Genomic DNA, 25,406 nt, shown 5'->3' with positions numbered 1-25,406 from the left:
GTGCACCCTAATCTGAGCACACGGGCCTACAGCATTTTCGCCTTCATCGAAACGGCAGCCACCGCAGCAGGGATTCGATCCCACGACAAGCGGGTCAGCAGCCGAGTACCTTAGCCACTAGATCACCGCGGAGGTTGGTTTCTTCTTGCTTGATGAACACAGATCACCCAACGAACACACAGTCATGCTCGCTCACAAGCTTCGGCGTGAACATGCTGCAACCGAGGAACGCCATCGTTGTTTACCGGGGCAGGAAAAAGGTGAAATGACACCAGAAGACTAGAAAACTAGAAACAGTAAAGAAGGAAAATCCTGCACAGTGTAAGCTTCTTAATAACAATGGGGACAATCTTGATCATGATATTGGTGTCTTTTTTTATATTTTCATTTATGCCACGCAGTATATAGAAGTTAGCGTTCGTGGACTACACTCAGAAGCGTAGTAAAAAAGGTCGTGCTTGCGTTTCGTAGCCTTGAGTGTGCTGCCACGTAATTTGGCGCCGATTAAAGAATCATCGTCAGTATTGGCGCACGAGTAGGCTTGTCACGTAGCATGTTTTGTTTGTATTTTGTGGACAGTTGTTATCAGCGCAAAAACACTAAAGCTTAACAAATGTAAAGCTCTCTACTGTCTAAGCGGACGTTTTGCAAACTGATGAGCGACTTTTTATTGGAATTTCTGGCTCAGTTTCTCTGCATAAAAGTTATTTATTAAAAGTGGTCTAATTAAACGAATAATTAGAACACAACTAGTCTGACTAACTGCAGGTAACCGCCAACAACATGCATTTGATGTCGTAGTCATTCAATATGTCGGAATATTTTTCAACTCAGGCTAAAGATAAGCGGGGCACCTTGTATGGATTGTCTCAGTTACTCATGTGCTCTACGCAAATAACCATTCGCGTTGTGGTTGCCACGCCCACATGTGGAGTTCTTGAAGTCATCGAGATTAGTCCAACATACTGCCTGTCGGAGTCGTGTTTTATGTCTTCCATGTGGGGCTATTTATGGCACAACTTCAGGAAAACACGCCGTGCCTACAATTATCTATATATAGCTCAGGTACCACAGTCGGCAACTGCACTTCGACAACAGTGTCACGCGTCATAGTCGATCCCGTGCTTCTATTTAAGTGAAGTTGCTTTAGATAGTACAATGGCGAAAAAGAAATTATTCTCTTCCAAACACTGAATTTTTTCAATCTCAATGATGTACGCCCTGTGTTAAGGGCGTTTATAATTCACCGACCGTCTTCAGGCCAGCTGTCAGTTTAGTTTTTACAATAAGTACGCAGAAAGAATGAACTATGCTTGTTTGAACTGTGCTTGTATGAAATGGTAAAAAACATTATGAGCAAAAGATCAACATTGAAGTCAGGCTCGAGGTGAAAAAAAAAAACAAAACAAAACAGATGGAAGCATCCTTTCCACGCTTACTCATGCCTACGTCAGCAGGATAGTTCACTTGTTTTTGTACCTTGCTCATAGCTTCTTGCTCCACTGTTTAACCAGGATGCTCTGCGCACATGGAAACGGCTCAGTGTCGGTTGCTTGCAAATGAGCACGAATAAAGTGTGCATACAAAAAAACACGTGGCCCCGTACTCCGCTTTCAGCCAATGCACTCCAGGAGCTCATTAGGCTGTCTTCTTGCACAGATATTTTTCGAGCTCATTGCGTGGCTCATTTGTTTTCCAAATCAACTGGTTCGGAAGTGGCTTTCTTGATCCAGGCCGTAGCATGAAAGCAACTATCAACGCCGTAGAAATAAAAAGGAACACCTGTTACACCGGTGACCCAGATTTCCCTTCCAATTATTTCGCGGTTACACATTGATTTGCGCGTGCGTGAGCCCTAATTTCACTATCTGAAATTTCGACTTACACCATTGGGTGTTCCCTTTGGTTTCCTAATCTCAAGAAAGCAGGGGAGCATGTCATTCACAATATGTGCCACCTTTCCTCTCTTCTACCAATGCTGGTTTAACGTTACTTTTGCTATAAAAGAAGGCCGATAATGCATCACCGTAGAAGTATCTTCTGTTACTCAATAAAGAAGTAATATTTGTACAATTTTATAGAAACAATCAAGCTTAATAAATTCGTTTTTTTTACATTTTGCAAGCGTGTGTGTGTGTGAATTGTGTGCACAGGAGACGCTTTCGGCGGCGCTTGTGGCTTGGAATGGCCTTTACACATAACTGCTGAATGCAGCTAGAAGTGGCCCACAGCCCGAAAGGCGATAACTGCATGCTTAAAAGCAATGAACCACCTTCCGTATGAGTCTCACTGTTCCAGCGAGCCTAAAAAAACGTTCAGAAATGCTAGAGGGACATGACACACGCTCTCTGCCGGAGTAGATTCTTCATACACTGGCTGCAACCATCCTCAGCACAGAATGCTGCGAAACCATTGTCGCACTTTTCGTAAACAGCTGGTCATACATACATAAATTAAGAACTGCCATAATACGTTTTGTTGCATTTTTCTTTTCTTTATTGGTTTTGCTTTTTTATAACATGTAACAAAGCTACGTTATATTTCATTTTTCTGGCATCATCGCCCAGCACAGAGTCGGCCTCAGATGTGGCTCACGTTCTTTCCTTTCAACTATATTTCACCAATCCCGCACATGCTAGCAAATAAACAGGTCATTTAATTTTTTCATCGTCTCTCTCTCTTTCTCGCTTTCGTAATATCCCTTTCCCAATTCTCTGCGTAAAGGAGACAGCCAGGTGCTTTTCTGAATAACCTCCCATCGTCTCACCCCTTTGTTGCTTTCACTCCATCCAGACACGTCTCTGCGCTTCGTTGATCAAGGGTAGTGACAAAGCACGAGTACCAAGGAGGAGCCTTCTTTCTAAACGCGTATGAAATACGCTCTCTGTTTTTTTTTCCTTTAGCACTCCCGAGCGCCCTTTCATTTTCTCTTCTTCCTTGTTTATCTTTCCTTCGTGCTATCATTTTTATCCTGGCATGTGTGCTAATTTCAGCCTGGTTCCAAAGTTCAACCACCAGACACGACTGGGGTCAATGCCACATGCCAAGAAGGGTGATATCGGGCAAAGATGCAGCCTCGCCACGGATGAGTGAGTGGTCGCAGTCGTCTGCGGCCACTCATCCGTGGCCAGGCTTCTCAGCCCGATATGCGATGAAAAACAATCGTGCCGATGACCCTACCTTATCGCAGGCAGTTTGTAGAAGGAGTCATCAAAGTGCGTCTATTGGCTCACGCTTTTTTTTCTAACCCAAGAGATAGACCAAATAGAATTTGCAGCACTTCTTTTTTCTAGGCTTGCTAGAGTAGAAATGAAGGCGTTGATATAGAGATATGACATGACACTATGAGACGAACTTTCAGGCTGAAATACTTCTACCTATTCACTTCGCGTCAAAGATTCGGAAAGACTCGCTGACGAAACCTCTTTCGGAGAAAGAGTGGCTAGTAGCTTTATTCTTCTTCAGGCTTTCAACATTGTTGTATCAGTATTTGCCAGTTAAAAAAACAAAACAAAGCAAAAGGCTACATATATCTGGATGTCTCGGGAGTGATGCATAGGTTACAAATTTTCAACTCACGTGTTACTAATACAACAGTTGTTCCTCAAATTGACTACCGGTTCTTCCACCTTGCACTAAAACTAATATGTCCTGTCGAATAAATTCTTAGCGTACACATATGAAGTGGTGTTGACCGCCGAACCAAAGAAATGAAAGAAGTCCGTAGTTGAACTGCAGAACAATGCCATGTTGGGATATATATAGTTGATTCATCTTTGAAGAAGCGAAAGCTGTTATGCGATCACAACTCGGATCACGCGAAGTTGTCCGCCGCCACCGCCACCGCCGATGTTCGTAACCACATCGCGTGAAATGAACAAAAATACTGGGCCCAGTATTTTACCACTGAATTACGCCAGTGCTTAACATGTTGTCAAACTTGCCTTAGGTAGGCTTCACTAAGCACCAAGGGCACAGTGGGGCTCGAACCCGGGTCCGCTGGGTACCAGTCTAGTATTCTACCACTGACCTACACCGGTACTTTTTTTTTCTTTAATGAATGACATTATCACCAGTAAAGTACACAGAACATACTTCATCAGACGTCAGGCAAACACACACAAGCGTCAAGAACGGGAAGCCACTCCGGAACGGGTCAAAAGTCTCGACAACACTGCGCACTTGAGCAGCTGCTTCTCGGAAGACAGATCTTGTCGACCGTGGTGGCTCGGCGTGTCTATCGATCATGCGACTTTTCCATAATGAATAAAGTCCCAACAACATAAACAAGTCGTAAGGAGTACTATCAGTCAGACTCTTTTTGAACGGAACGAACCTAATATACCATGGGCTGTAATTGGAAGTTCTTTTCTTAATGTTCTTTTTAGAATGTCCCAAAAATAAAAAGCATCACGACAATGAATAAAACAATGCTCTATAGTCTCAGGTTGGTTGCAGTCTACAATTCACTGTCCAGGGTACGTATATTGATTTTTCATTCAGCCACGTTTTCACTGGCAGCGTGGAAGTGTGCAGTTTAAAGAAAAATGTTTTCGCTGAAAGAGATATACACATTCTACGTACACGAAATAATACATCGGGACCAGACAGAAGCGAATATGGCTTTCGATAAACAGGTTCGGGGAAAAGGTTATTCACAAGTGCAGCGGTTAAATTTGTTCTGTCAATAGTATACAAATACTCTAAGGTAAACCTGGCTTTCAAAAAACTGACAGTATCAACAATTTCTTTTAGGAATCCCCGCAACGGCAATTCCTTAGCAACGCTTGTTGTGACATGAATAAAAGGAAGGTGGTAACATAGACGGTTACGAAGAACCGCTAATAGAAATGGGTGGCACACATCCTTGAGGTAGAAAAATCGCAACACCAACTGTCGCACGAACAAATGCACAAGGCCGAGGCCACCCTTTTCGAGTGGAAGAAAAGGTTGTCTCTTCTCATGGGCTCCCAGGAAGAGCTCCAAATAAAGCAGGCAAATATCCTATGAAAGGCTTGAATGTGTACCCGAGAGCAATGCAACACCTGCAAAATATAAATAAGCTTCGATACAAGGAATATATTGCACGCTTTCGCTCTGGCGAAAATGGAAAGCTCCTGTCCGTGCCATGTTGCCACCTTTCGGCGGATCGTAGTTATCGCAGCGGTCCAGTGTGGGCCGCTGTTACGATAGTTATCGAGAGGCACACCAAGGTATTTCATAGGAGTCGCATTCCAATGAATATTTGCGAAGACCGAAGGAGTTGTAGCCCACATGCCTAGCCAGAATCCACTACTTTTATCAAAATTTATGCTGGCGCCAGCGACTTCACAGAAACGTAAAGTAGTGTTGACTGCTTCTTGAACGCTGGGTTTATCAGCGCAAAAGAAGGCAATGTAATCTGCATAAGCTAGAACTTTAACTTCCTCAGCATCATATCGGTAGCCTCTTATGCTGGACTTTAGAAGCACACTTAAACATAATGGTTCCAGATAAATTGCAAAAAGCAAAGGTGACAGCGGACATCCCTGACGTACAGATGAATTTAACTCTATTATATTGGAAAGTGTGCGATTTACAATTAGCCTAGTTGTGCTAGTTGTGCACTTCTTATAACAGAGTGAGATACCATTGTATAGTACATCACCCAACTGCAGGTGTCTTAGTAGCCGGAACAAAAAAGCATGCTGTACCTTATCAAATGCTTTTGCAAGGTCTATTTGAAGGAGGGCTACTTGGTCCATGCTACCATCTATACACTCAAGAACTGAACGTGCAATATGAATGTTTATCTGTATAGAGCGACCACGAATTCCACATGTTTGATGGTCACCTACACATTTAGTAATCACTGTCTGTAGCCGATTTGTCAAAAATTTAGCAAATATTTTGTAGTCAACGTTACATAACGATATAGGCCTGTATTCGTTAACTCCCTTTAATGCGTTGGATCAGCACTTTTTGGGACTAATGTTGTATGGCTCTGATAGAAAGAAGGAGGAAGTTCACCACAGTCATAAGCCTCTTTAAGAAGTTGCTCAAGGAAAGGTATCAGAAGTTCCTGAAAAGCTATGTAAAATTCGCCACTAAGGCCATCTGGGCCAGGAGTTTTGTTTTTCTGCAACGTTGTTATTGCAAATCTTATTTCCTCTCTGGTTATCGGCCCCTCTACAGGGAGTCTATCATCATCTTGTAACTGAGGCACAAGGGCAATGAAGTGGTTAGCTTCTTCCTCAAAATTCTCCTGAAGCTCAGCCGTGGTGAACAAACATTTGTAATAATCTTCAAATGCGGCTCTTATGTCACATGTCTCTGTGTAAAGGGAACCCCGCGACTCATTTAGCAGTATCTGTTTAGAAAGTGCATATCTCTTTTCGTCCCCGAGGGATTTTTTAGTGGGTTCCTCTTCAGCGAAATGGGTAACACGGGAACGAATCTTAGCTCCTCTGTATAAATCTGTATCATGTTTTTGTATCTGTGCTCGAATCACATTTATCTCGTCCCCGTACAATCCCGGCTGTTGACTTTCACAAGTATGGAGCTTATGAAGTAATTCATAAAGATAGCGCTTTTCAGCTTTTTTTCTTTGCGCTATTTCGCATGAAATACTAATTGCCTGATACTTGACTCTTTCTTTGAACCTTTCCCATTGAGCGAAAATTGGTAGCTGTCGACACTGTGTTACCTCTTGTACCGACTCTTTTACTATTTTAACAAAACAATCTTCGCGCAACAACTGTACGTTAAGCTTCCATAGGTGCCAGTTTAGAGGGGTTTACGAAAATTTTTAGGACCCCAAGAAACAGTGACCAAGCAATGGTCTGTAAAAAATATGGGCTTTACAGCATAATTATGAATGTGAGACCATAAGCTTAGAGATACATATACACGGTCAAGCCGAGCATGAGAGATGCCTTGAAAGTGCGTGAACCTCACCGAGGAAGGTGCATGCGCTCCCACATCTATTAAATTGTGGTCATTCAATAGTTTCTGCAATAAGGCTGCACTTGCATCATAACGATTTGTTATATATGAATGATCTCTAGCGTCACAAACACAGTTAAAGTCTCCAAAAACTACCAAAGTTCTGTCAGTGTTTAGTAGCGAAGTTAAAGAAAGGAAAAAAGAATTCCTTTCATTCACTTTGGAGGGAGCATAGACACAGATAAACCTCCAATTATGGGAATGAAAAGATAAGTTGCAACAAATGAGGTGTCCTTCCCCATCAACATGTAGTGACGTCAAAATATGATTCAAGTGCTTTCTAATTAATAAAAAGCATCCAGCGGATGCACCACGTGCTGGGCTGATGTATAAATTGTAATCACGGAAAACTTCCAGTGCAAGGTCGGCGTCACGAGCAGCGGAAATCTTAGTCTCTTGCACTGCAAGTACATCAATGTTGTGCTGCCCAAGCACGTGGCGCAACTGCCACTGACGCCTTACATTCCTCAAGCCACGTACGTTGAGTGTCGCTACACACATGGGAAACGTTAGCGCGGTAGCCATTTTGATATCTTACTACTTTTGCAGGTCACCTTTAGCCACAGGCCAACCTGTGGCTTTACCTCCTTTGCACTTTTTAGGAGCACTTTCCTCAGGACGCTGGCATAGGCGGCGCGTCTCTCGGTCCCCAAAGAAGGTGACACGTGGACCACACGAAGACACTTGCTGTGTCGTGTCTGGCGCACTCGTTGTTGCTTCATCGGTGACCGGTGCCTGACGCTTCCTTGTCTGACTGCAATCCATTCCTTCTTGTTCCTCATTGTCAGGAGGCTTGTCTTTAAGGCCTTCCAAGTGGTGTTCGTTCGCAGCATTGCATTCATTTATGCTTTCACTGGCATCGTTAGCGGTGTTATTTTGCGTGCCAAGGGTATCCATGGACAAGTGTTCCGCTTCCTTTAAGGCACCTTTTGCTCCTCCCGCTGCTTCTCCTGTCGCATCAACTACCTCAGTGACATCCATAAGATGATCGAGACGTTGGTCTTCTGTGCCTTGGCCAGAACGGAGTTTGTTCCGACGAGTGATCAAAACGCTGGCATTGCAAGCACCTCGGTGTTTTGCACTGTCGTCGTACATGCCCCACTCGCTTGCACCGAAGACACAGTGGAGGCCTACCGGGAATAAGTACGAGGCATTGGTGGCCATAGATTGACATAAGGTGTGGTATTGAGCTCACAGTGATAGTGTCCTTGAGCTCCAAGGCAACGTCTTTATTTGTTGTCATCCATTGTTCCATTCCTGCACATCTCCATGCCTCTCTTTCAACGGACTTCACAACGCCGTAAGCTTGGAACGCCTCTTCAACACGTCGCGATTCAAGATGAGGCGGAAGCCAAAGTAGTTTCAGCCTAATATTCTTGGTCTCCGGATCTAGAACCATGCACTTCAGCCCTTTTACATGGAGCTCACCACAAGTGACGAGTTTCTGTTTCGCCATGCTGTTTGCACACGTAACCATCCGTACATGGCTCATTTGATACTGGCCAACTCCAATAATGTCCGCTGTGCTCACCACTTTAAGCAGCGCGTCACGGATGTCTGGTGCACGGTACGGCCTACCACTCAAGTCGGCATGAAGAAAACGGAATTCAAAACATCGTTACCGGTTGGAAGACGTGGCAGGACGACTTTATAGCTTGAGTCTTCATCATGAAACGGAGTCGATGATCTTCGGCCGTTGGCCGATACGCTGTTACCAGCAGAGAGCATTTTGGAACGCAGCCGATCGGTGCGGCTTTTCGAAAGATAGCATAGCGACCTACACCGGTACTTGTGACTTGTTGTCAAACTTTCCTTAGACAGGCTTGATGTCGGGAAAGCAATCGCGTTAATACGACATATTAAGTATTTCAAAATAGTGAAAGAACAACCAGTCGTCGCAAAATGCGAATATTGTAACGAGTGGGCCGTTCAATGCTCCAACTCACCACAAAAGGTTCTTCTTGTACACCTATTACCTGTGGCACATACCCACTTCAGCCATATTTCCTCATCGTCGTCAGCCACTGCATGAACAATTGGCACAAAATTCTATGCAAGTGTTTAGCGGATACCTCGCTTCTCAGAAGAATGACGAAAAACAGCATAGCGAATGCCAGCCTATACTACCCAAAAATATTTGTTAATAATTGCCTAGTCAGTATCGAGCAAGTGTGCTTGCAATAGTTATCCAATGAGTCTTTCGAAAAGGCTCTGAAAGGCCGCTCTTCTAGCTTTCGCTGTGGTTGTGCTGCGCTTTCTGCGCAGGCCTAGCGTGTTTTGTACTAAAAAGGCCAGTGATATACATAAAAAATTGGCTGATTATTTTATTGGGTTTAGCCTACCAGAGTAGTTCTGACCATTACCTAAGTTTGTAGTCGGACTGTTTGATTTATGTATTGCCTTCATGGTCAACCGTAGTGCTCTTTCGACGCTCAGTTAGAATGTGCTTAAATTATTGTTGAATGGAGATATGTCGAGCACGCTAGTGTTTCACATCGAAGTTTACAGTGTGAAATTACAAGAACGCAAGGGAGCATAAAGACATGCTGGGCAACTATGCACTGTGAGACAGTGCAGCACAAACTACTAGAATGTCCCCGTACCGCGATGCGCGGCAACTGTTTGAACGATAAATGGACATCATCTGCCACGAACAATTAACGTTGCGCAACATTTATCCTGTGCGAGGACTTTCGAAACATCCTCGGGCCATACTGTCATTGATCAATTACCTATTCAATATTAGCCACATCGGAAGGCTCTAATAATACGACATCTCACATAGGAAGCCTTCATTTACCTGATATCCTAATGTAAATAGGTTTACGAGGTTCGCTCGGTCACAACGTTTTTTTTTAATATCTTCTTTTTTCTCTGCTGAAATCGTTCAGTCCTTTTCCCCATCCCTACACAGAATAGTATGCCAGCGATATATAGACGCCGACAAAAAACTTTGTTTTCCCTATAAAGAGTATCTCTCTCTATGCGCGTTGTTGCCTACTCTTGCCATGTCTGTTCGACAAGAAAACAAGAAGGCAATGATAACATTTTCCACGAACGCATCCAACACGCAACCACTTAACCGATACCTAGACACACAACGGTGTTGCATGTTCTACACGTATAATGCCTATACACAGGCAACCAATACCCATTCTTCTCCACTTGTCTGGACATAGAATACGGACGCCAGTAATTAGGCAAAGACCACGCGTACGCAACTCGAAACCATTCGACAGCTGCAGTGGCACCCGTCGTCTGTCAACATCGCAACTTCTCTGGTTGCGAAACCAGACGAACAATAGAGCGTTGGTCAAGGAGGCTTTCGACCTGATCTCATCGCGAGAGAAAGGTGTACTGAAGAGCAAAGGAATCACAAGCAAATGGTGTAACTTAACAATGGCAGAAGATGCACTTGTGCATCGTGTTCTTTTTGATTAACCCTTGGCGCATTTGGAGGGTACCTGAAAGCCATGTGCGTCGCCTCTGTACGTAGTGTGGTGAACACAGGGCCTCAATATTTTGCCTTTTTTGTCACCCTTCGAAAAACTGTTGGAAACTTTCGTGTTGTGGTTTGAGCACTGCTATATATACTTGAATGAAGGGTTTCGATCTAAGCTCTTAGCAAAGAAACAGCATGCATAAAAAAATTAAGCGGACGAGTAACCTGGAAATGACAGGATGCACAAGTGACCAGCTCTTCCTGGCTGTTTTTAGCTTGTCCTTGATGCATTAACAGTCTGATTAAAGATCCATGCACATTGGCTTGATAGAGTACTGCCCACAACACATTTAACGTATCACATGTGTGCTTCCATTCCAAGATACATCCTGTGTAGATTTCTCCGAATTATCGTGTTCTTCAAAAGCCTTTACTTAGATGTAGTAGATCGGCAACTCTGTTATCAGAAAAGGCAGGTGAAAAAAAACTGAGGAATGTTCTTTTTTAACGTGACCTAATAAACCCAGGTCCATGGGTTGGTAATAAATATCCGTATTTAGGTGATGCATATATGTAGTGCTTTCTGCTATATACCCGTGACGCATGTTAATACCTCCCACAGATATCGATATTCTCATACATATTCGTTACCTTATGCGTCATACCGATTCCAGAAAAACGTCCATTGCGGTAAAATATATGTATGAAATAAACAAGAATTTAGGCAGAGAGAATGAAAGTAAGTGTAAAATGGTGAACACACTTCACAACTTAGAACTTACCTAACTTTTATCGGAAATTCCTGTTTTCTTCAAGCGAGCTCACAAACAACGGCAATGCCCGCTATAAGATGTGTGTGCAGTTTGTACGCTGAAACTAAATTTTCAAAAATAGCACGGCATGCATATACAGGAAATTGCTAGTGGCTTATATTTGAGAAAGTTGACTTGGACGGGTCATATATTTGGGTGAACAAGGCCGAATTACGTTGACATAATTTTTAATTATAACGGCCCCGCGGAAATGGATGCCTACTTTATGCAGGCCACTTCCTATTTTCACTTCGGGGGACACATTTCTAAGCAATATCAAAGGTATGGTAGCTTGCGCAAAACAAATGAAATAAAAACGCAGTAAAAGGCGAAATACATGTTCAATGCCTTTAAGCAAGTTCCAGTGCATTTCCTCGACGCACTTTTCGGCCGACATTTGAAGCTATCTTTTACGTTCTTGCTTTAACGTGTCGCGGAAGTTATGCGATCATGGTGTCTCTTTGAATTGAACATTGGAATCCTGAAACTACTGGCCACCACATATTAGTCATTCTAGTTTTATTTAAACCCAAAATGTCTCTCGTATTTATTATTCCACCAGATGACTGTACGCTGATGTTGGTAAGTTTTATGTGAGCAAAATACAGAACTTTTTGCAAAACTCAACAAAGCTTCCTTTATAACATGCTAAGTGAGTGAGCGAGTGAAAACTTTATTTGCGCATAACGCGGAACATTCCAAATGATCGGGCCCCTATTAAAGGGCTCCGCTGGCCCTAGCCATCATCTCGACCCGTTGGACCAGCCAGCGCTGATCAAAGCTAAAAGTAGCTAGTACCGTGTATAGAAAGGTGGTTTTGTGTAAGACGAAAAAACTGCGGAAAACATCACAGCTGACAAAAAGTGCAAATGGTGATTTCGATTTACGTTCTTGTGGGTAGACGGTAACGCAGTGCGGTATCGCGTTTCGTCGTGGCTCTCCCGTCGACATGTTGCTGTACGTGTGTCTGTCAGTGCTCAGATATTGTCCTACTTCTGAAATATTCTGTTTCGGAAATGTCAACTGTATCAGCTGACTGGTCGGAAGGTTTCGACCGAGTATAAAAAGCTATATACGTGGCACGGCAGGAGCAGTTTTCAAATGTCTGCGGTTTCATTTGTTGGTGAATGGGTATCGTAAACAGAAGTTTGCTCCATCGTATAGTTTGCGTTGGTAGTTCATACTATAAAGTTCAAGGAACCAATAACGTGTAGCAACTGTAATTTGTAGTTAATTGACAAAAAGAAAATACTGCTCTCGTGTTGCGAAGTGGAAGGAGCAAAAAGTACTGAGCAAGTCAATAACCAGAGTAGTAAAAAAATTAACCTTTCAAGGCATTGACATGTGTCTTGAATGAATGCGTGGCAAAAATTACTTCACAGCAATATCCTGCCAGACTTTATTAGGGAAACGAGTGGGCCCTAAGATTCTCAAAAACATGCTGACGAAATGGAGCCCTCACTGGTTATTTTTTACAAGTGATCTCCCTTGTTTCCATTTTATTGTTTCCATTTATATAGAGCTTGTTTTCCACTTATATTGTTATTTCTATGCCTTTAATAACGCGGTGGCTAACGAAAATTCACATTTGATATCTGTTCTTTTTTTACTCGTTGGAGCCAGCAGAGCCTCTCGACACAGAGGACCCATTATTTTTAATGCCCCGAATAAATCCGCCGGTTCGTTTAACAAGACAATCCTCCTACTCAGCGAACACACTTTGTTTGATAGGATAGAAGGTTTTCGTAGGCGCACGGCTACTTTGTCCACCAAACATTTTTTTATATTCTATTGTCGACAGAAGCTCGCGCCCCGGTAAGTCTGCGAAATCGGAGATAATGCTCTCGTGCAGAAAACAAGATATGCGATGCCCGTTTTTTTTTACCTTTCATTTGTGCTACCCGCCTTCACCAGTACCTTTACCTACAGCAACTACTACGGCCGTCTAAAGCCTTGATGAGCCCAATTTTAGCGTTAGAAATTTTTACCTGGTCATCCAAATTACACGCATTCTGTCATAAAAATACATACGTGTGGCTGGAAGCCCGAGAGCCCAGAGGTGCTGCGGACACCGCACTAAACTTGTCGGTTGTTTGTGTTTATGGCCACATCGATTGAAGTGCGCTTTCAAGCTACTTCAAGAAAGATTTATCAACCTTACTGTCTCTTTTTGTTCTGTCTGTTTTAGACAGTGCTGCATGAGGGGTGAAGGAAATTGGAAAGCATTGATTGCAATACTTCTCCTACCCGATAGTGCTATGATCCTCAGTGTATTTTCAAGTTCAGTGCAAGATGAGGGCGTGTTCTGATAATATCTCAGTTACCTTCTCTTGTGCGAGCAGAAGAGGGTAATTTCCTGAACATTTTCTGCAGGGTTTAAAAATTAATTTTTAATAATTGCTCATTTGATCATCCTACCTAGCTTTCTTCCATTTACGACTTCGTTTTCGTTGCCTTGGTATTTTCTGTTACTCTGATTCACGCCCGGTTATCTTTACTTGCACTTGGAATGACGTCCACAACTAGCACTATCTGCTTCTTTAGTTGAGCAAGTGTATGAAATTGGCACTGCGCTTGCAGTTTCTCTGTCGGAGTCGACGTTCTATATAAAACGATAAAACGAAGTAACTGATACCCACACTTCGATAAGAAATAACCGTCACTAAATACCTACAGCATTGAGTTTCCATATATAGGGTTGTTTATGGAAAGGCCAAGGGGGCGTGAACTTACCCAGGTGGTGCTTCTTCATGTGTAAGCAATAAAATATGCTGTAAATGAATTATGAACTCACTCTTAGTTTAAATCATCCCAAAGCAGCAGTTTTTAGTCACTGCTCAAATTCGTACGAATCAATGGCTTGTTTCAGTTTACCTACCCGATGTGAATAGCAAGCAGCAAGAACACAATGACGCGAACAAAATTTCTTGAAGACAAGACATTCCTTTCCCGTTCAGCATTCGACCATAAACCTGCTACTCTGCTCAAAGAGACAATTGAATGCATCATGACACTTTGAAGTTTACGTGGCTGAAAGCAGTGTTAAAGTGCTGAGGCGAAGCATAAGAGACAGCGAGGTGCAAGAAAAGGCTGAAAGGTTAACAAAACGCCTCTTTGTTTCGCTACCCTGCACTTAGAGAGGATAAAGGTAGAGAGATGGAAGAAGAAAGGGAAGAAAGATAACACAGAGTCAAGAGCACACTTGGGGGAGCACATAACGACTCATTCAGTATGGGACAAAAAACGTGCGTGGTTATTCGATTTTAAATGAAAAACGTATTTGTGGGCTCACTTTCATAAGAATATTTTGGTTACGACGCAGTGAACACGCTGAAAGTGGAACGTGAATAAGTGTGGCTAACATTTATTGAAAGATATTGATACTAAACAAAAGCACAAGCAATATTTAGGACCCATAAACCATTCACTTCTTTATACCCACTGAGTTTTCAGGTATTAAGAAACGTATATCCATCTCCTTTTTTTGCCCCTTATTCTTCACTTCAATATGGTCTGTCTTCTAGAAACACGAATGTGCTAATACAGTTCAATATAGCGGTCGTGTTTTACTTATTTTGTGGTCTCTGCAAACACCGCTATTCCCAACTAGCAATTATCTTCACGAAGGTGAGTTTAGGTATCGCTGTAACGTCCCCACTGACAAATAGGATTCGTTTCCTTGCCGCAGTTCTATACTTCCCGTAATGACCTCTTTCAAAACACTGCCGCCTACGTTTCATTAACTACAGCCTGCAACGCCTAATTGAATCACCGGTATTTATGTCTCTACGTTACAGCATAGAGAATAGAGCATTTATTTAGTCCGCAATGATCAGTTCATACGGATGCAACCAGGTCAAAGAGGGAAGCAGAAGAGCTCGTATTGATATTAAGGAAAGGGAAGCAAGCAAGGAAGGAAGGATCGAAGGAAGGAAGAAAGGAAGGAAGGAAGGAAGGAAGGAAGGAAGGAAGGAAGGAAGGAAGGAAGGAAGGAAGGAAGGAAGGAAGGAAGGAAGGAAGGAAGGAAGGAAGGAAGGAAGATGAACATCTCATTTCAGCTCCCACCAAAACATTCCTCATTAAGGTGTAGAATGTTTAATTAGAAGTCATGGAATAGTTTTATATTTTCGGTGGACTTGCTCATAGAATAAGAGAAACGAGGTTGTTTACATTGTACCTTTGATATTTAGCTATTCTGTTGCGAAATTGATTCCTTTATTAATTAGAAGATGGCAGTTGCGCGTTATAATGGCGTAGCCATAAAAAGCAAGAAAAAATTACCCCCAAATATTATTACAAATAGGCTCATATTATTACTTTACTCCGCCACAACATTCTGTGGCAGCACAGCCAAAGCTACGAGTGCGGAGCTTCTGGACAAATGTTAATACGCCAAGTAGTCCAATAGTGTCCAATTTTCGTTTTGGTTTCGCAAGCGCATCAAACATGCATGTTTAAGTTATCGCACGAATACTAGTCGATGAATGTTAAATTTTTCGGTAGAAAATTTATAAAATGTTATTTTCAAAGAAAAAGAACAAAAAGCATGATTGAAGCGTTCAGATTTATTTCAGAAAGCAGAGGTACGTCCGTACAAGAACTTGGTGATCGGAAAAACAACATTTTCTTATTTCAGTGAATATAAGGTTGTAACCGTTGTTCCCTTTCTTCCGGAGACGGAAGACCATTCTGGAGACGCTCATGTTATTTTTTATGGGTCGCGAAGGCATCAACAGATAGCAGAAACCTTCGCAACGACCGGTCATGAGCCGCAGTCATCTCACGTTCGTAAATCTATGCGGGTTATATTCAATCTTTACTCGTCTAAAAACGCTGTTTTTGATCAGTCAGCAGCATGATATACATGAACGGGTCCGTGGCCTAGGCAAAGCTATGCACTGGTAATTTTATCCTCATAAATTGCTCTCATCGCAAAGCGCAATGAACCCCTCCCTCCGTAGGCGTGGATGGGTTTGGTGTTAAAGTACGCGATCTTGATCGTGATCGTATTTAAAAAGAAGGTCATTAATTAGAGAAAGTTTCCAGTCGCAATTTAGCTTTCGAAGCAGCTGGTCTTGCTAAAAAAATGGCAGCATATCCACGAAGTGTATGATGGAGAGTGGGGCGAAGCGTTCGTCCGTCCATGCGTCCGTCTGTGTGACCGTCCATGCGTTCATCCGCCCGTCCGGGCATGCGTCCGTCCGTGCATGCGTCTGTTCTGTCCGTGCATGCCTCCGTCCCTGCGTTCGTCCATCCATCCCCCCCCTGCACCGTTCATGCGTCCATCCATGCATCTGTGTATGTGTCCGTTCGTCCATCTGTTCAACACTCCAAGTACCACCATCTCGCATCTTTTCATCATATATTCTTGATATACAAGCACCGCCATCCAGCGGACATTCCAAGGACTAAACGAGAGGACTAAACCAAGGACTAAACACGCACACTTTCTTACGGCTTGCGCTTCGGGTCTACTTCCCACCTTTAACCACCTCGAGTTCATGGTATATACTAGTTCATTGTATTCATGGCACTGCGGCTCAACGCTCGCTAAACCTTTCTAAAACTAAGGAGGTTACACCCTGCGAGTATAACGTAGCAACCGTTTCTTGTCAGAAAGTGCCTAATGTAAAGGCCAATGGCTGCTAATGGGGATTGCAACGTGCGCGTTAACTAAAAGCCGATTGCTCCGGTCTCTCATTCCCCCTTAGCAGCCATTGGTATGTACAATGAGCACTATCTTTTAATGTTGAACAACGCACAGAAGAAATCCCTCACCAGCACCACCTTGGAGGTCAAAATGTGATTGTTGTTACACACTACAACGGCTACGAGGGACGAACGGGTGCCGCTATACAGAGCTTCGCCCCTAAAATGGCAGGTCGCCGGTGTCACTTTCGCTGATGGTATCACTCACACACAACTTAACGGTGATTGCATTTTCGGTGGTGGTGGTGGTAACAACTTTCTTAATAACTCCGGCGAATTCATGGCCTGGGACGGTATTGGAAAGTACACTTTCAGCGAAGAGTGCAATTTCTCGGGCGTCGGTGGCCCCTCAATTTTTGTTTTTGAGAAAGTAAGGGAAGACTATCATAGTATTTAAAGTAAATAAATGCCGAGTAGCACCGATGGAGGCGAAAACGCTGTAGGTTTGTATGCTCAGATTTGGGCGCACGTTAAAAAACCCCAGGTGGTCGAAATTCCTGGAGCACTCTGCTACGTCGTCTCTCAATGTGATATGTTGGTTTTGGGACGTTAAATCCCACATATTATTGCCGAGTAGCACACTTGGTAGATAAATATGTGCAAAATTGTAAACAAAGACCACACGTATGCTCTTCACATTGCTGGCTGTGCGTAAACCGCCCGCAACACCTGATGTCATGTTGTAAACGTATTATAATGAGAGACTCAGTACAAATTTCTCAGAAATATCAGAAATAATTCCGAAGACACGCTTTACCTTGCAGTTTTGATTGCAAATCGCATTCTGCACGAAGCTTCTTCAGCTAACCTAAAGGCACAAACTTAAATAAACAGACGATAAAAAATGTTTTTTTAATAATGAAGCACAAGCCCAAATGCAGGCATGTCATATTACCGGCAATATAATTTTGGGGTGCCGTCTTGGTTAAAAAATAACAGAATATCGAAACAATGAGGTTGGGAAGCAGCGAACGAAACCAGTGGTAATACGCAATTTTCACGTTTAAGAGGTGACGCTCTTGTTACCGTTCTATGTTTCGGTGTTTGACAAGTAGAAAAGATAGCATGCTGCAGGGCAGGAGCGATAAAAAAAAGCGCCATCAGCAAGTGAGAGCGAACACAAATTGCTGCAGATGTGAAGGTGATTGAGGCACTTCGCAGACCTCTCAGATGTGTAATGATACTATGAACATTTTGAAACCGGTCCTTTCGTTCTATTCTAGAGGCGAAATGTTCTGGTACCATTTGCACAGCGAGCGTGTCGAGAACACGAACTAAGCGTGAAACTGCAAGCCTGAAAGTTGCTCTACTCATGCAGTAAGTGGAGTGGAGCCAGCGAATTGACCGCGAGCACGCTATTAGCGTGGTATGTTGTCATGTTCTTACATGACACGCGTGCCAGAATGATCATGTTTGCACCAGTCATATATATCGACATCCATTGACGTCACGTAACGCAAAATTTGGTATATGTGGAGCTAGAAAAACGGCTGTGAGCGCATCATGTAGGGCCCAATATCCTCCATTGTAGCTTTGACGCGCGCGCACGCTGCGCACAGCAACGCTACGTTAGCAAAACGCGAGAACTCTATATGGTCTGACGCCAGGCATGACCAGCGTCCGTTGGAGCGGCCAGATGGCAAGCGGCGCGAAATGCGACATGCTGTATTTCGCGCCGATGTGTTACCCAGACAACACTGCGTGTCACGTTTTTCGTGACGGAGTGACGCCGGATGCGCTGAAACGCGCATGCGTCCAAGCAACACAGCACGATGCGCGCCTGCGAGTATATGGCAGGAACGGCGCCTGTCGGGGCAACGCCGGCGTGACACGACGAAATGAAGGCCGGTGAGCACGCGCACTGTGTCAAGTCGAAATGTAATCGCGCCTTGACTGTGGCATGTAGTCATGTTCTCAGATGACACGCATCTCATGATTATCATGTTTGCACCAGTCACATATCTTCGTGATCCATTGGCGTCACGTAATACCTAATTTGACATATAAGAAGCCTGCGAAACGGCCGTGGGTGCATCATAAGTGTGACGTGTAGTCATGTTACATGACATGCATGTCATGATTATCATGTTTGGATCTGTCATTTACCTAAGTCGTCCATTCGCGTCGCGTAATACCAAGTTTGCTACATGTGAAGCTAGCGAAACGGCCCAGAGCGCACCATGAGCGTAGCATGTAGTCATGTTGTTACATGACGCGCATATCATGTTTATCATGTTTGCACCAGTATCACACATTCGTAAACCATTCACGTCCTGTAATACCAAGTTTGGTATAAGTGAAGCTAGCGAAACAGCCACCAGCGCATCATGAGCGTGGCATGTAGTCATGTTGTTACATGGCACGCATCTCATGAATATTATGGTTGCACCAGTCACATACCTTTGTCATCTATTCACGTACTGTAATACCAAATTTGGTATATGTGACGCTAGCGAAACGGCCGCGAGCGCATCATGAGCCGGGCATGTAGTCATGTTGTTACATGACACGCATGTGATGCTTTTCATGTTAAGGTCTGTCGCTTGTGTTCACCATGAAATCATGCCATACCATACCAGTTTTGCATCACGCCATGTTCTCCTGCGTCGTGCTCTCCTGCGTAGTCACCACGAGCACCAGCTGGGCGTCCTCCTTCGTTCAGTATACAAACGTGCACTCGACCTTCCCATTGCCACCTCCAACAGCCGATTCACGGCACTGGGGGGTACCTAACTCCTTTGCAGAGCTGCGGGAAGCTAATCGATTTAGTCAAATTAATCGTCTGTCGCAGACGCCTTCAGGGCGACGTCTACTGTAGAGGCTCGGCATCAAAGCAATCTCCGATCAAGACACTCCGATGCCCATACCGGAACTTTTGCGGCAAAAACTGTGGGAGGAACCACTACCCCGCAACATGAACGCCGAGCTACATCCCGGCCGCAGACTAGCACGTTCCGCGGCACTTCAGGCGCGACATTAGAGGTTTTTAGTTTGACGTTTTTACGCTCCGCTTAGCAGCTAAGCGGAGCGGGAACGCGAGTGCGCATGCGCCCTCCGCTAAGGCCTTAAGCGGGTTACCGGAGCGGGGAATACGTTCCGCTTACGAGCAGCCTAAGCGGAGCGCGGTGCGTCGCTGCCGTTTTTGCAAGCGGAAGGGGGACAACGCGCGCGCCCTCTCTCGTGCGTGCAACAACTTTGCTCATTTCAAGATGGCTGCCTCCGGAAATGGCACGTTTTCCGCGAGTGCTGCAGCTTGGCTGTCACCTGCTTAGCGCAAGCCGCGAAAACGCTTTCGCATCGATGAAGATTTATGCCTCTTGAAAGAAGGTGTGTGTACTGACCCATTCAGCAATCCCGCCGCGTGGGAGGACGTGCTTCGAAACGTCATGAGAGCGATAAATCGCGAGCTGACCATTCGCGGCATCAAAGAGCGAGTGGACCTCCTCATCGGATATTTTCGACAGCAGGACACAGTGAACCTGAGGAAGTGAGTGCTTCTTTACTTTATTAGTAAACGCTTTTCAAGTGCTGTAGATGAAGCAGTCGCATCGTAACGTGCTTGATTGCTCCGTAGGTCCGGCACCGAAGAACAATATGGAGAGCGGGAACAGCTGCTTCAGGACGTATCGGACCTCATGAGGGAGGTCGATTATGCCCCGAGAACTGTGCCGCGGAAGGCAAACGGCATGGGACTGTCGAAAAAAAACGGCGTGGGGCCACGACAGCCCACTCAACAACTAGCATCGTCCTAGGCGCGCAGAGCCCAGGCTTTGCTAATTAGGGATGCTGCAATGGCATCTTTACCCGCTGTCCGGGCCTCAGACGACGGACAGAAAAATGGCAAGTAATCTGGAGTGGAGGGTAACAGCAACCCACCCCTAAACTTGTACTATGAAAACTTTGAAGTGTTCATCTTGGCGATATCTGTATCGGGAGTGACGGCATATATTTCAATGGCAGTGTTCAGAGAATGAATTGTTGTGACACAGTAGTCAGACAGGTTACCTAGCTGGACAGTTTGCACTATAAATATTACATTATTCAGTAATATGCTGGCCACTGTGCCTGTTCATTATATGGCATTGATCCTCAGGCAGTCAATATACTACATTCCCACGTTGTGGATGTGTGATGTACTTAATCGGCACTCAGTGAGAAATGACTGAATTTAAAAATAATCTAATGCTTTGTTTCAGCTTGCTGAATGTTTCTCATAACTGCAGTGAACATATTTGTGAATTAAGCTCATTAACTGGGAAAACAAATATCTATTTTGACAGATATAGGGAATAAAGGTAGTTTTTATTCTGTGTGAATTATTTCTTCAGGGGTCCTATAGTATTACTAATGACATTCTCATTCATGTGCCTCGTTTTCTATGTGCAGATGAGGCAACAGCAACAAATATGCTGTTGGCTATCTATGAGGATGAGCTCAGTCAGCCACCATACAGAGATAGAGGTGACGGGACAGCAGGCGACAGAACCACAACCAGCCCAGCTGGAGAGGTGCCGGCTGCTCCACCAGGCGTGCCGGCTGCTGCACCAGGTATGTGCAAAGTACATTAGACGTAAAATATATCTTTATTTACTTATTCACAACGTGTACAACAAGGCACATTAAACAAATGTTCGTAGGCAAAAAACACATGAGAAGCAAGTGCACCCTTACTACTATGCAAATGTATATTCTTTAATACTACTACTAGCAGAAATTCGCAGATGAAAGTGTTTATGCACGATGCTGCAAGGCAAGTTGCACCGTGTAATCATTGTGCAAAATACTACAAAACATAAATTAAAAAGTGATATACACAATGCCTTAGCTAATATGCTCAGTGCCTAACTTCTGATGATCATTCATGCCCTTGTAGCACAGGATACCTTGGAAACAGATACAATAGAGGACAGCGACGCTGACCAGGAGGCTCAAGGGGGCAACGCTGCTCATGATGCTCAAGGGCCCCTTCGTGCGCCAGAACGGCGGTGTTGCAGACAGTCTGCTGTTCCGACAGGTATTGCAAATCAGACTTGCATGATTTTTCAAGTTGCACCAGATGATGCATAGCTCTCATTGCATTGAAATAACATTCATGCGCTACATGTGATTCGTTTGCTTGTTTTTTCAATGCTAATTCAAGGCTTGGCATTCATCATACCCGAATGTGATAAGATGGCGCTGATCCCAGAGTAAATTAGTTATGAGCTGTAACACTTTAGAAGTACGTCATTTGTGTTCTACTTCATTTTATAGGAATCAGAGGCCTCCAGGCCCTTGGACTGCAGCTGCTTCTGAAAAGGGAAGAGAATGAGTTCCTTCTCCGGCAGAAGGAAATGGAGCTAGAACACCGACGGCTGGACCTCGAGGAACGTCGTACGACAATAGCAGAAAGAAAACTATTATTGGAGGAAGAGCGCTCGAAAATGGAGGCTCAGCGCCAGAATTCTACTGAAATTCTCCAGGAAATAAGCAACAAGATTGATCAATTAGAAAAAAAAATTAACAGTCTACACAAATAAAAAAACTGTGTCGAAGGAATCCGCTCAGTTCTTTGGTCTCAAATATTCTTCCAGCTGAGGAGGTTCAACTTGAAAGTATTGAGATACCTGTGAGCTATACATACAAGTGTGGCAATTAGCAAGTATTGTGCCAACTTTGTACATGCGTGACACGTTCTGCCGTTTGAGTCTCTGATTTTTACGAAAATCCAGAAAAGCAAACAAGCCTGCAATCTTTCCGAAACCCCATTCGACTGCTTGTCTAACGGAACTCATTCTCTTGTTGAATGCCCGCTGCTGCACAGTCACGTTCCCGCCATAAGGTTTCAGCAGCAGAGGTCGCAGTGGATAGGCAGGGTCACCATACAAACAAAAGCTGTGGCCTCTGGCAAGCTTCTCTAGCTTGCGATAGGTGTTGCTCTTTCGAAGGATACCTGGAAATACAGGAGGACATGAAAACATATTGCCACATGATATGCGACACTGAATGCTTCATAAAATTCTTGCCACTTCCCCATAAATTTACACAAATGTTAAGTGGACTCTGTAGTGTGCACTTTTTAGATGCAATCTTTCCAAATAAAAAAAAAAGAAAAAGCTTTGATGTCTATCCAAGTAGGAAGGTTTCTTCACAGTGCTATGCAGTAAAACACATTTATAATGCATTTATAAATAGAACCTGCATGGCATTACCTGTGAAGAGTTATGACTGAAGACTTGTTGCAGAGTAACAAAGAAAACTTGGCCACAGCATTATAATGGTAACTGGGGCATGCATTTATCATTTTAGCTTGCACCTTATTCTCGAAATAAACAGTTCACAATTATTTCAGGTTCTCTTTGCAACACCATTAAATTTGAATAATATGCTGCTTTCTACTGTAACCACAATTAGTTGTCCCAGACTGAGTGTACTTCACAACATTAGTACGAAGTGATAGCTTGTTTGCTGAAGTAGCACAGAGCACTCCCTCAGATAGGCGCGATGATGCTTTTTTTTTTTTTTGAAGTTGGACAAATAGGACGGGGCTCAGTATAACAAAAATAACTTGCCTGCGTCATGCCGGCTGCCGACGTACGGACCGTTCAGTTGGCAAATGATTCCATTAGGACACATAATGGACTGATATTTAAGGGCGTGAAAGCGCTTATGCCCTGAAAAGAACCGCTTCTGGTCCTTCGATGGACGGCAAATGGCTCGCGCTGTCCCGTCGATGAAGCCCCAACAGTTGTGCAACGGCGCCCCTTTGGAATGCACAGCCTGCGATAAAATGTTACATTAGATTAGAAGTAACAAAACAAATTAACAAACTTCATACCTCGGAAAAGAGTCGGAGTTTAGCGATGTCCAGCCAGGTGTGGCTGGACAACTCAACCCACATCTCGCAGCAGATGTCCAAACGTGCTGTCAATGTGCGCGAGCACTGCATTAGTGGCTGAAGAAATCACTGAATAATGCCGCCCGAACAGCGGCTCCAGTTCTCGCAGCCTATTGGGATAAGCCAAACGCCGTAGCGTAAGGCAGAGTGCCTCAACTCCGGAAACGTGCACGCCCTGCGGCGTTGTCACATTTTCAGGCACTTGTAGTGCACGGCACAGGCTTCACACATCATCTCTTTCAAACCTAAAATACGTGCGAAATTGTCCTCTGTCCATGCTGTCGATGTTCAAGAGGCCATGTCGTGACAGCGGGTCTCGCCGAGTGTATTGGAAAACTTCAAGGCACAACAAGTCCTCGATTTCGGACCACTTTAAAAGACCCATCAAAAATGGGTCCTCTAGCACACTCGTCGGAGGCATCAATGGTTATGCAAACACAGTTTCAACGGTGAAAAATGAAAACGCCGCCACCACACACGCGTCAAAAGCGCAAACAACACACAGTGAATGCTTGCAATGGATCTGGAACGGAACCATGTTGGCTTTTGAGTGGCTACTATCAAGTCAGAGCTTGCTTCTTTGTCAAAAAAAAAATAGACGGTTAACACATTGAAAGTGTACTTTAAATACTTGATCAAAAGATCATTTATACGTTATTGTTTTGCTTTGTATACGTGAAAAAATGTTTTTTATTTTGTTTAGCGACGATGAAAACGACCAGAGGGCGCTGCAACTGCGAAAGGCACGCTTCGCTGCCGGCAACGAATAACTAAGAGAGGAAAATCGGCCGCCGCTCCGCTGCGGCTTCGCGGGTGCTCCCGGAGCGGAGCGGACCACAAAAACATCAAACTAAAAACCTCTATTCCGACCGCCCTGGCGTTTTCTACGTAGTTGTCTTGGGCTCTCACCCTCAGGTCACTTCACGGCCGCCGTGATCACAGAGGGAAAACACGTTGAGGACCTCTCCTTTAGAGCCAACACTGTCACGCAAGCCAGGGGGTTGCCATTGCTTTGGTCGCCTCGCATCCCACCTCATGCTTGATCCTGACGGACTCGCTCTCAGCCTGTTTGCCAATACCTTCAAGATTCCAACGCCCCGCTGGCAGCTGACCTACTTCGGGCAGCCTCCTGGCGCTTTAACCCTCCCCCCATTCGTATAGTATGAACCCCAGGACACTCAGGCCGGCCGGCAACGAGGCGGTGAACGGCTGCCCACGCTTTTCTCATCCGGGCAGTTGCCGTTCCATGTCCCGAGTCGAAACCTGGCAATTTTATAGAGAGGCTTGGGAGGAGCAGCTGCTCGGCTGCTCGACCTTGGATGCTCTACGCTCCTCGGTGAGGCGCACTCGAGCAGCGGCCAACTCCATTGGCATTCCGGAATAGGGTCTTGCAACTCAATCATGCAAAATGCCGCCACTCTCTGGTACATTTTCTGTAATAAAATGTTTCTACCACCCTCAACACCGTACGAGGCCAGAAGCTCACCCGAGATACGGCAGCTTATCTGCAGAGACCTGATGATTAGACTATAGAAGAGCCGGTGGCGAAACTTTGTGCACTAAGTGGTGCAAGCGTGTTTCG

General features: G+C 44.4%; 2 protein-coding genes across 4 annotated transcripts in view; one reads left to right on the top strand and one right to left on the bottom strand.

Annotated features, from left to right (window-relative positions):
- The first annotated feature begins 21,246 nt into the window (after nt 1–21,246).
- LOC142792328 (uncharacterized) lies at nt 21,247–22,485 on the top strand. The gene is made up of 2 exons (XM_075885617.1): nt 21,247–21,495; nt 22,201–22,485. Exons 1-2 carry the CDS (start codon nt 21,354–21,356, stop codon nt 22,464–22,466), a joined length of 408 nt encoding a protein of 135 aa, XP_075741732.1. The 5' UTR covers nt 21,247–21,353; the 3' UTR covers nt 22,467–22,485.
- Nucleotides 21,512–25,406, bottom strand: part of LOC119160041 (uncharacterized) — a 35,798-nt gene continuing 31,903 nt past the window's right edge. The window contains exons 1-3 of one of the 3 annotated variants that reach the window (XM_075885615.1): nt 23,765–24,434; nt 23,499–23,706; nt 21,512–22,879 (exon numbers count right to left, since the gene is read on the bottom strand). In XM_075885615.1, coding sequence (XP_075741730.1) covers nt 22,491–22,879; nt 23,499–23,706; nt 23,765–23,875 — 708 coding nt within the window. In that variant the 5' untranslated portion in view covers nt 23,876–24,434 and the 3' untranslated portion in view covers nt 21,512–22,490. Of the gene's footprint in view, nt 23,707–23,764; nt 24,435–25,406 lie in introns of those variants that run through there. The other 2 variants (XM_075885616.1, XR_012890836.1) reach the window with 2 other exon arrangements.

This window comes from Rhipicephalus microplus, unplaced genomic scaffold, assembly GCF_043290135.1.
Source record: "Rhipicephalus microplus isolate Deutch F79 unplaced genomic scaffold, USDA_Rmic scaffold_212, whole genome shotgun sequence".
NCBI lineage: Eukaryota > Metazoa > Arthropoda > Arachnida > Ixodida > Ixodidae > Rhipicephalus > Rhipicephalus microplus.
Note: the sequence above shows the minus strand (reverse complement) of the source record. Positions and strands in the feature narration are given on the sequence as shown.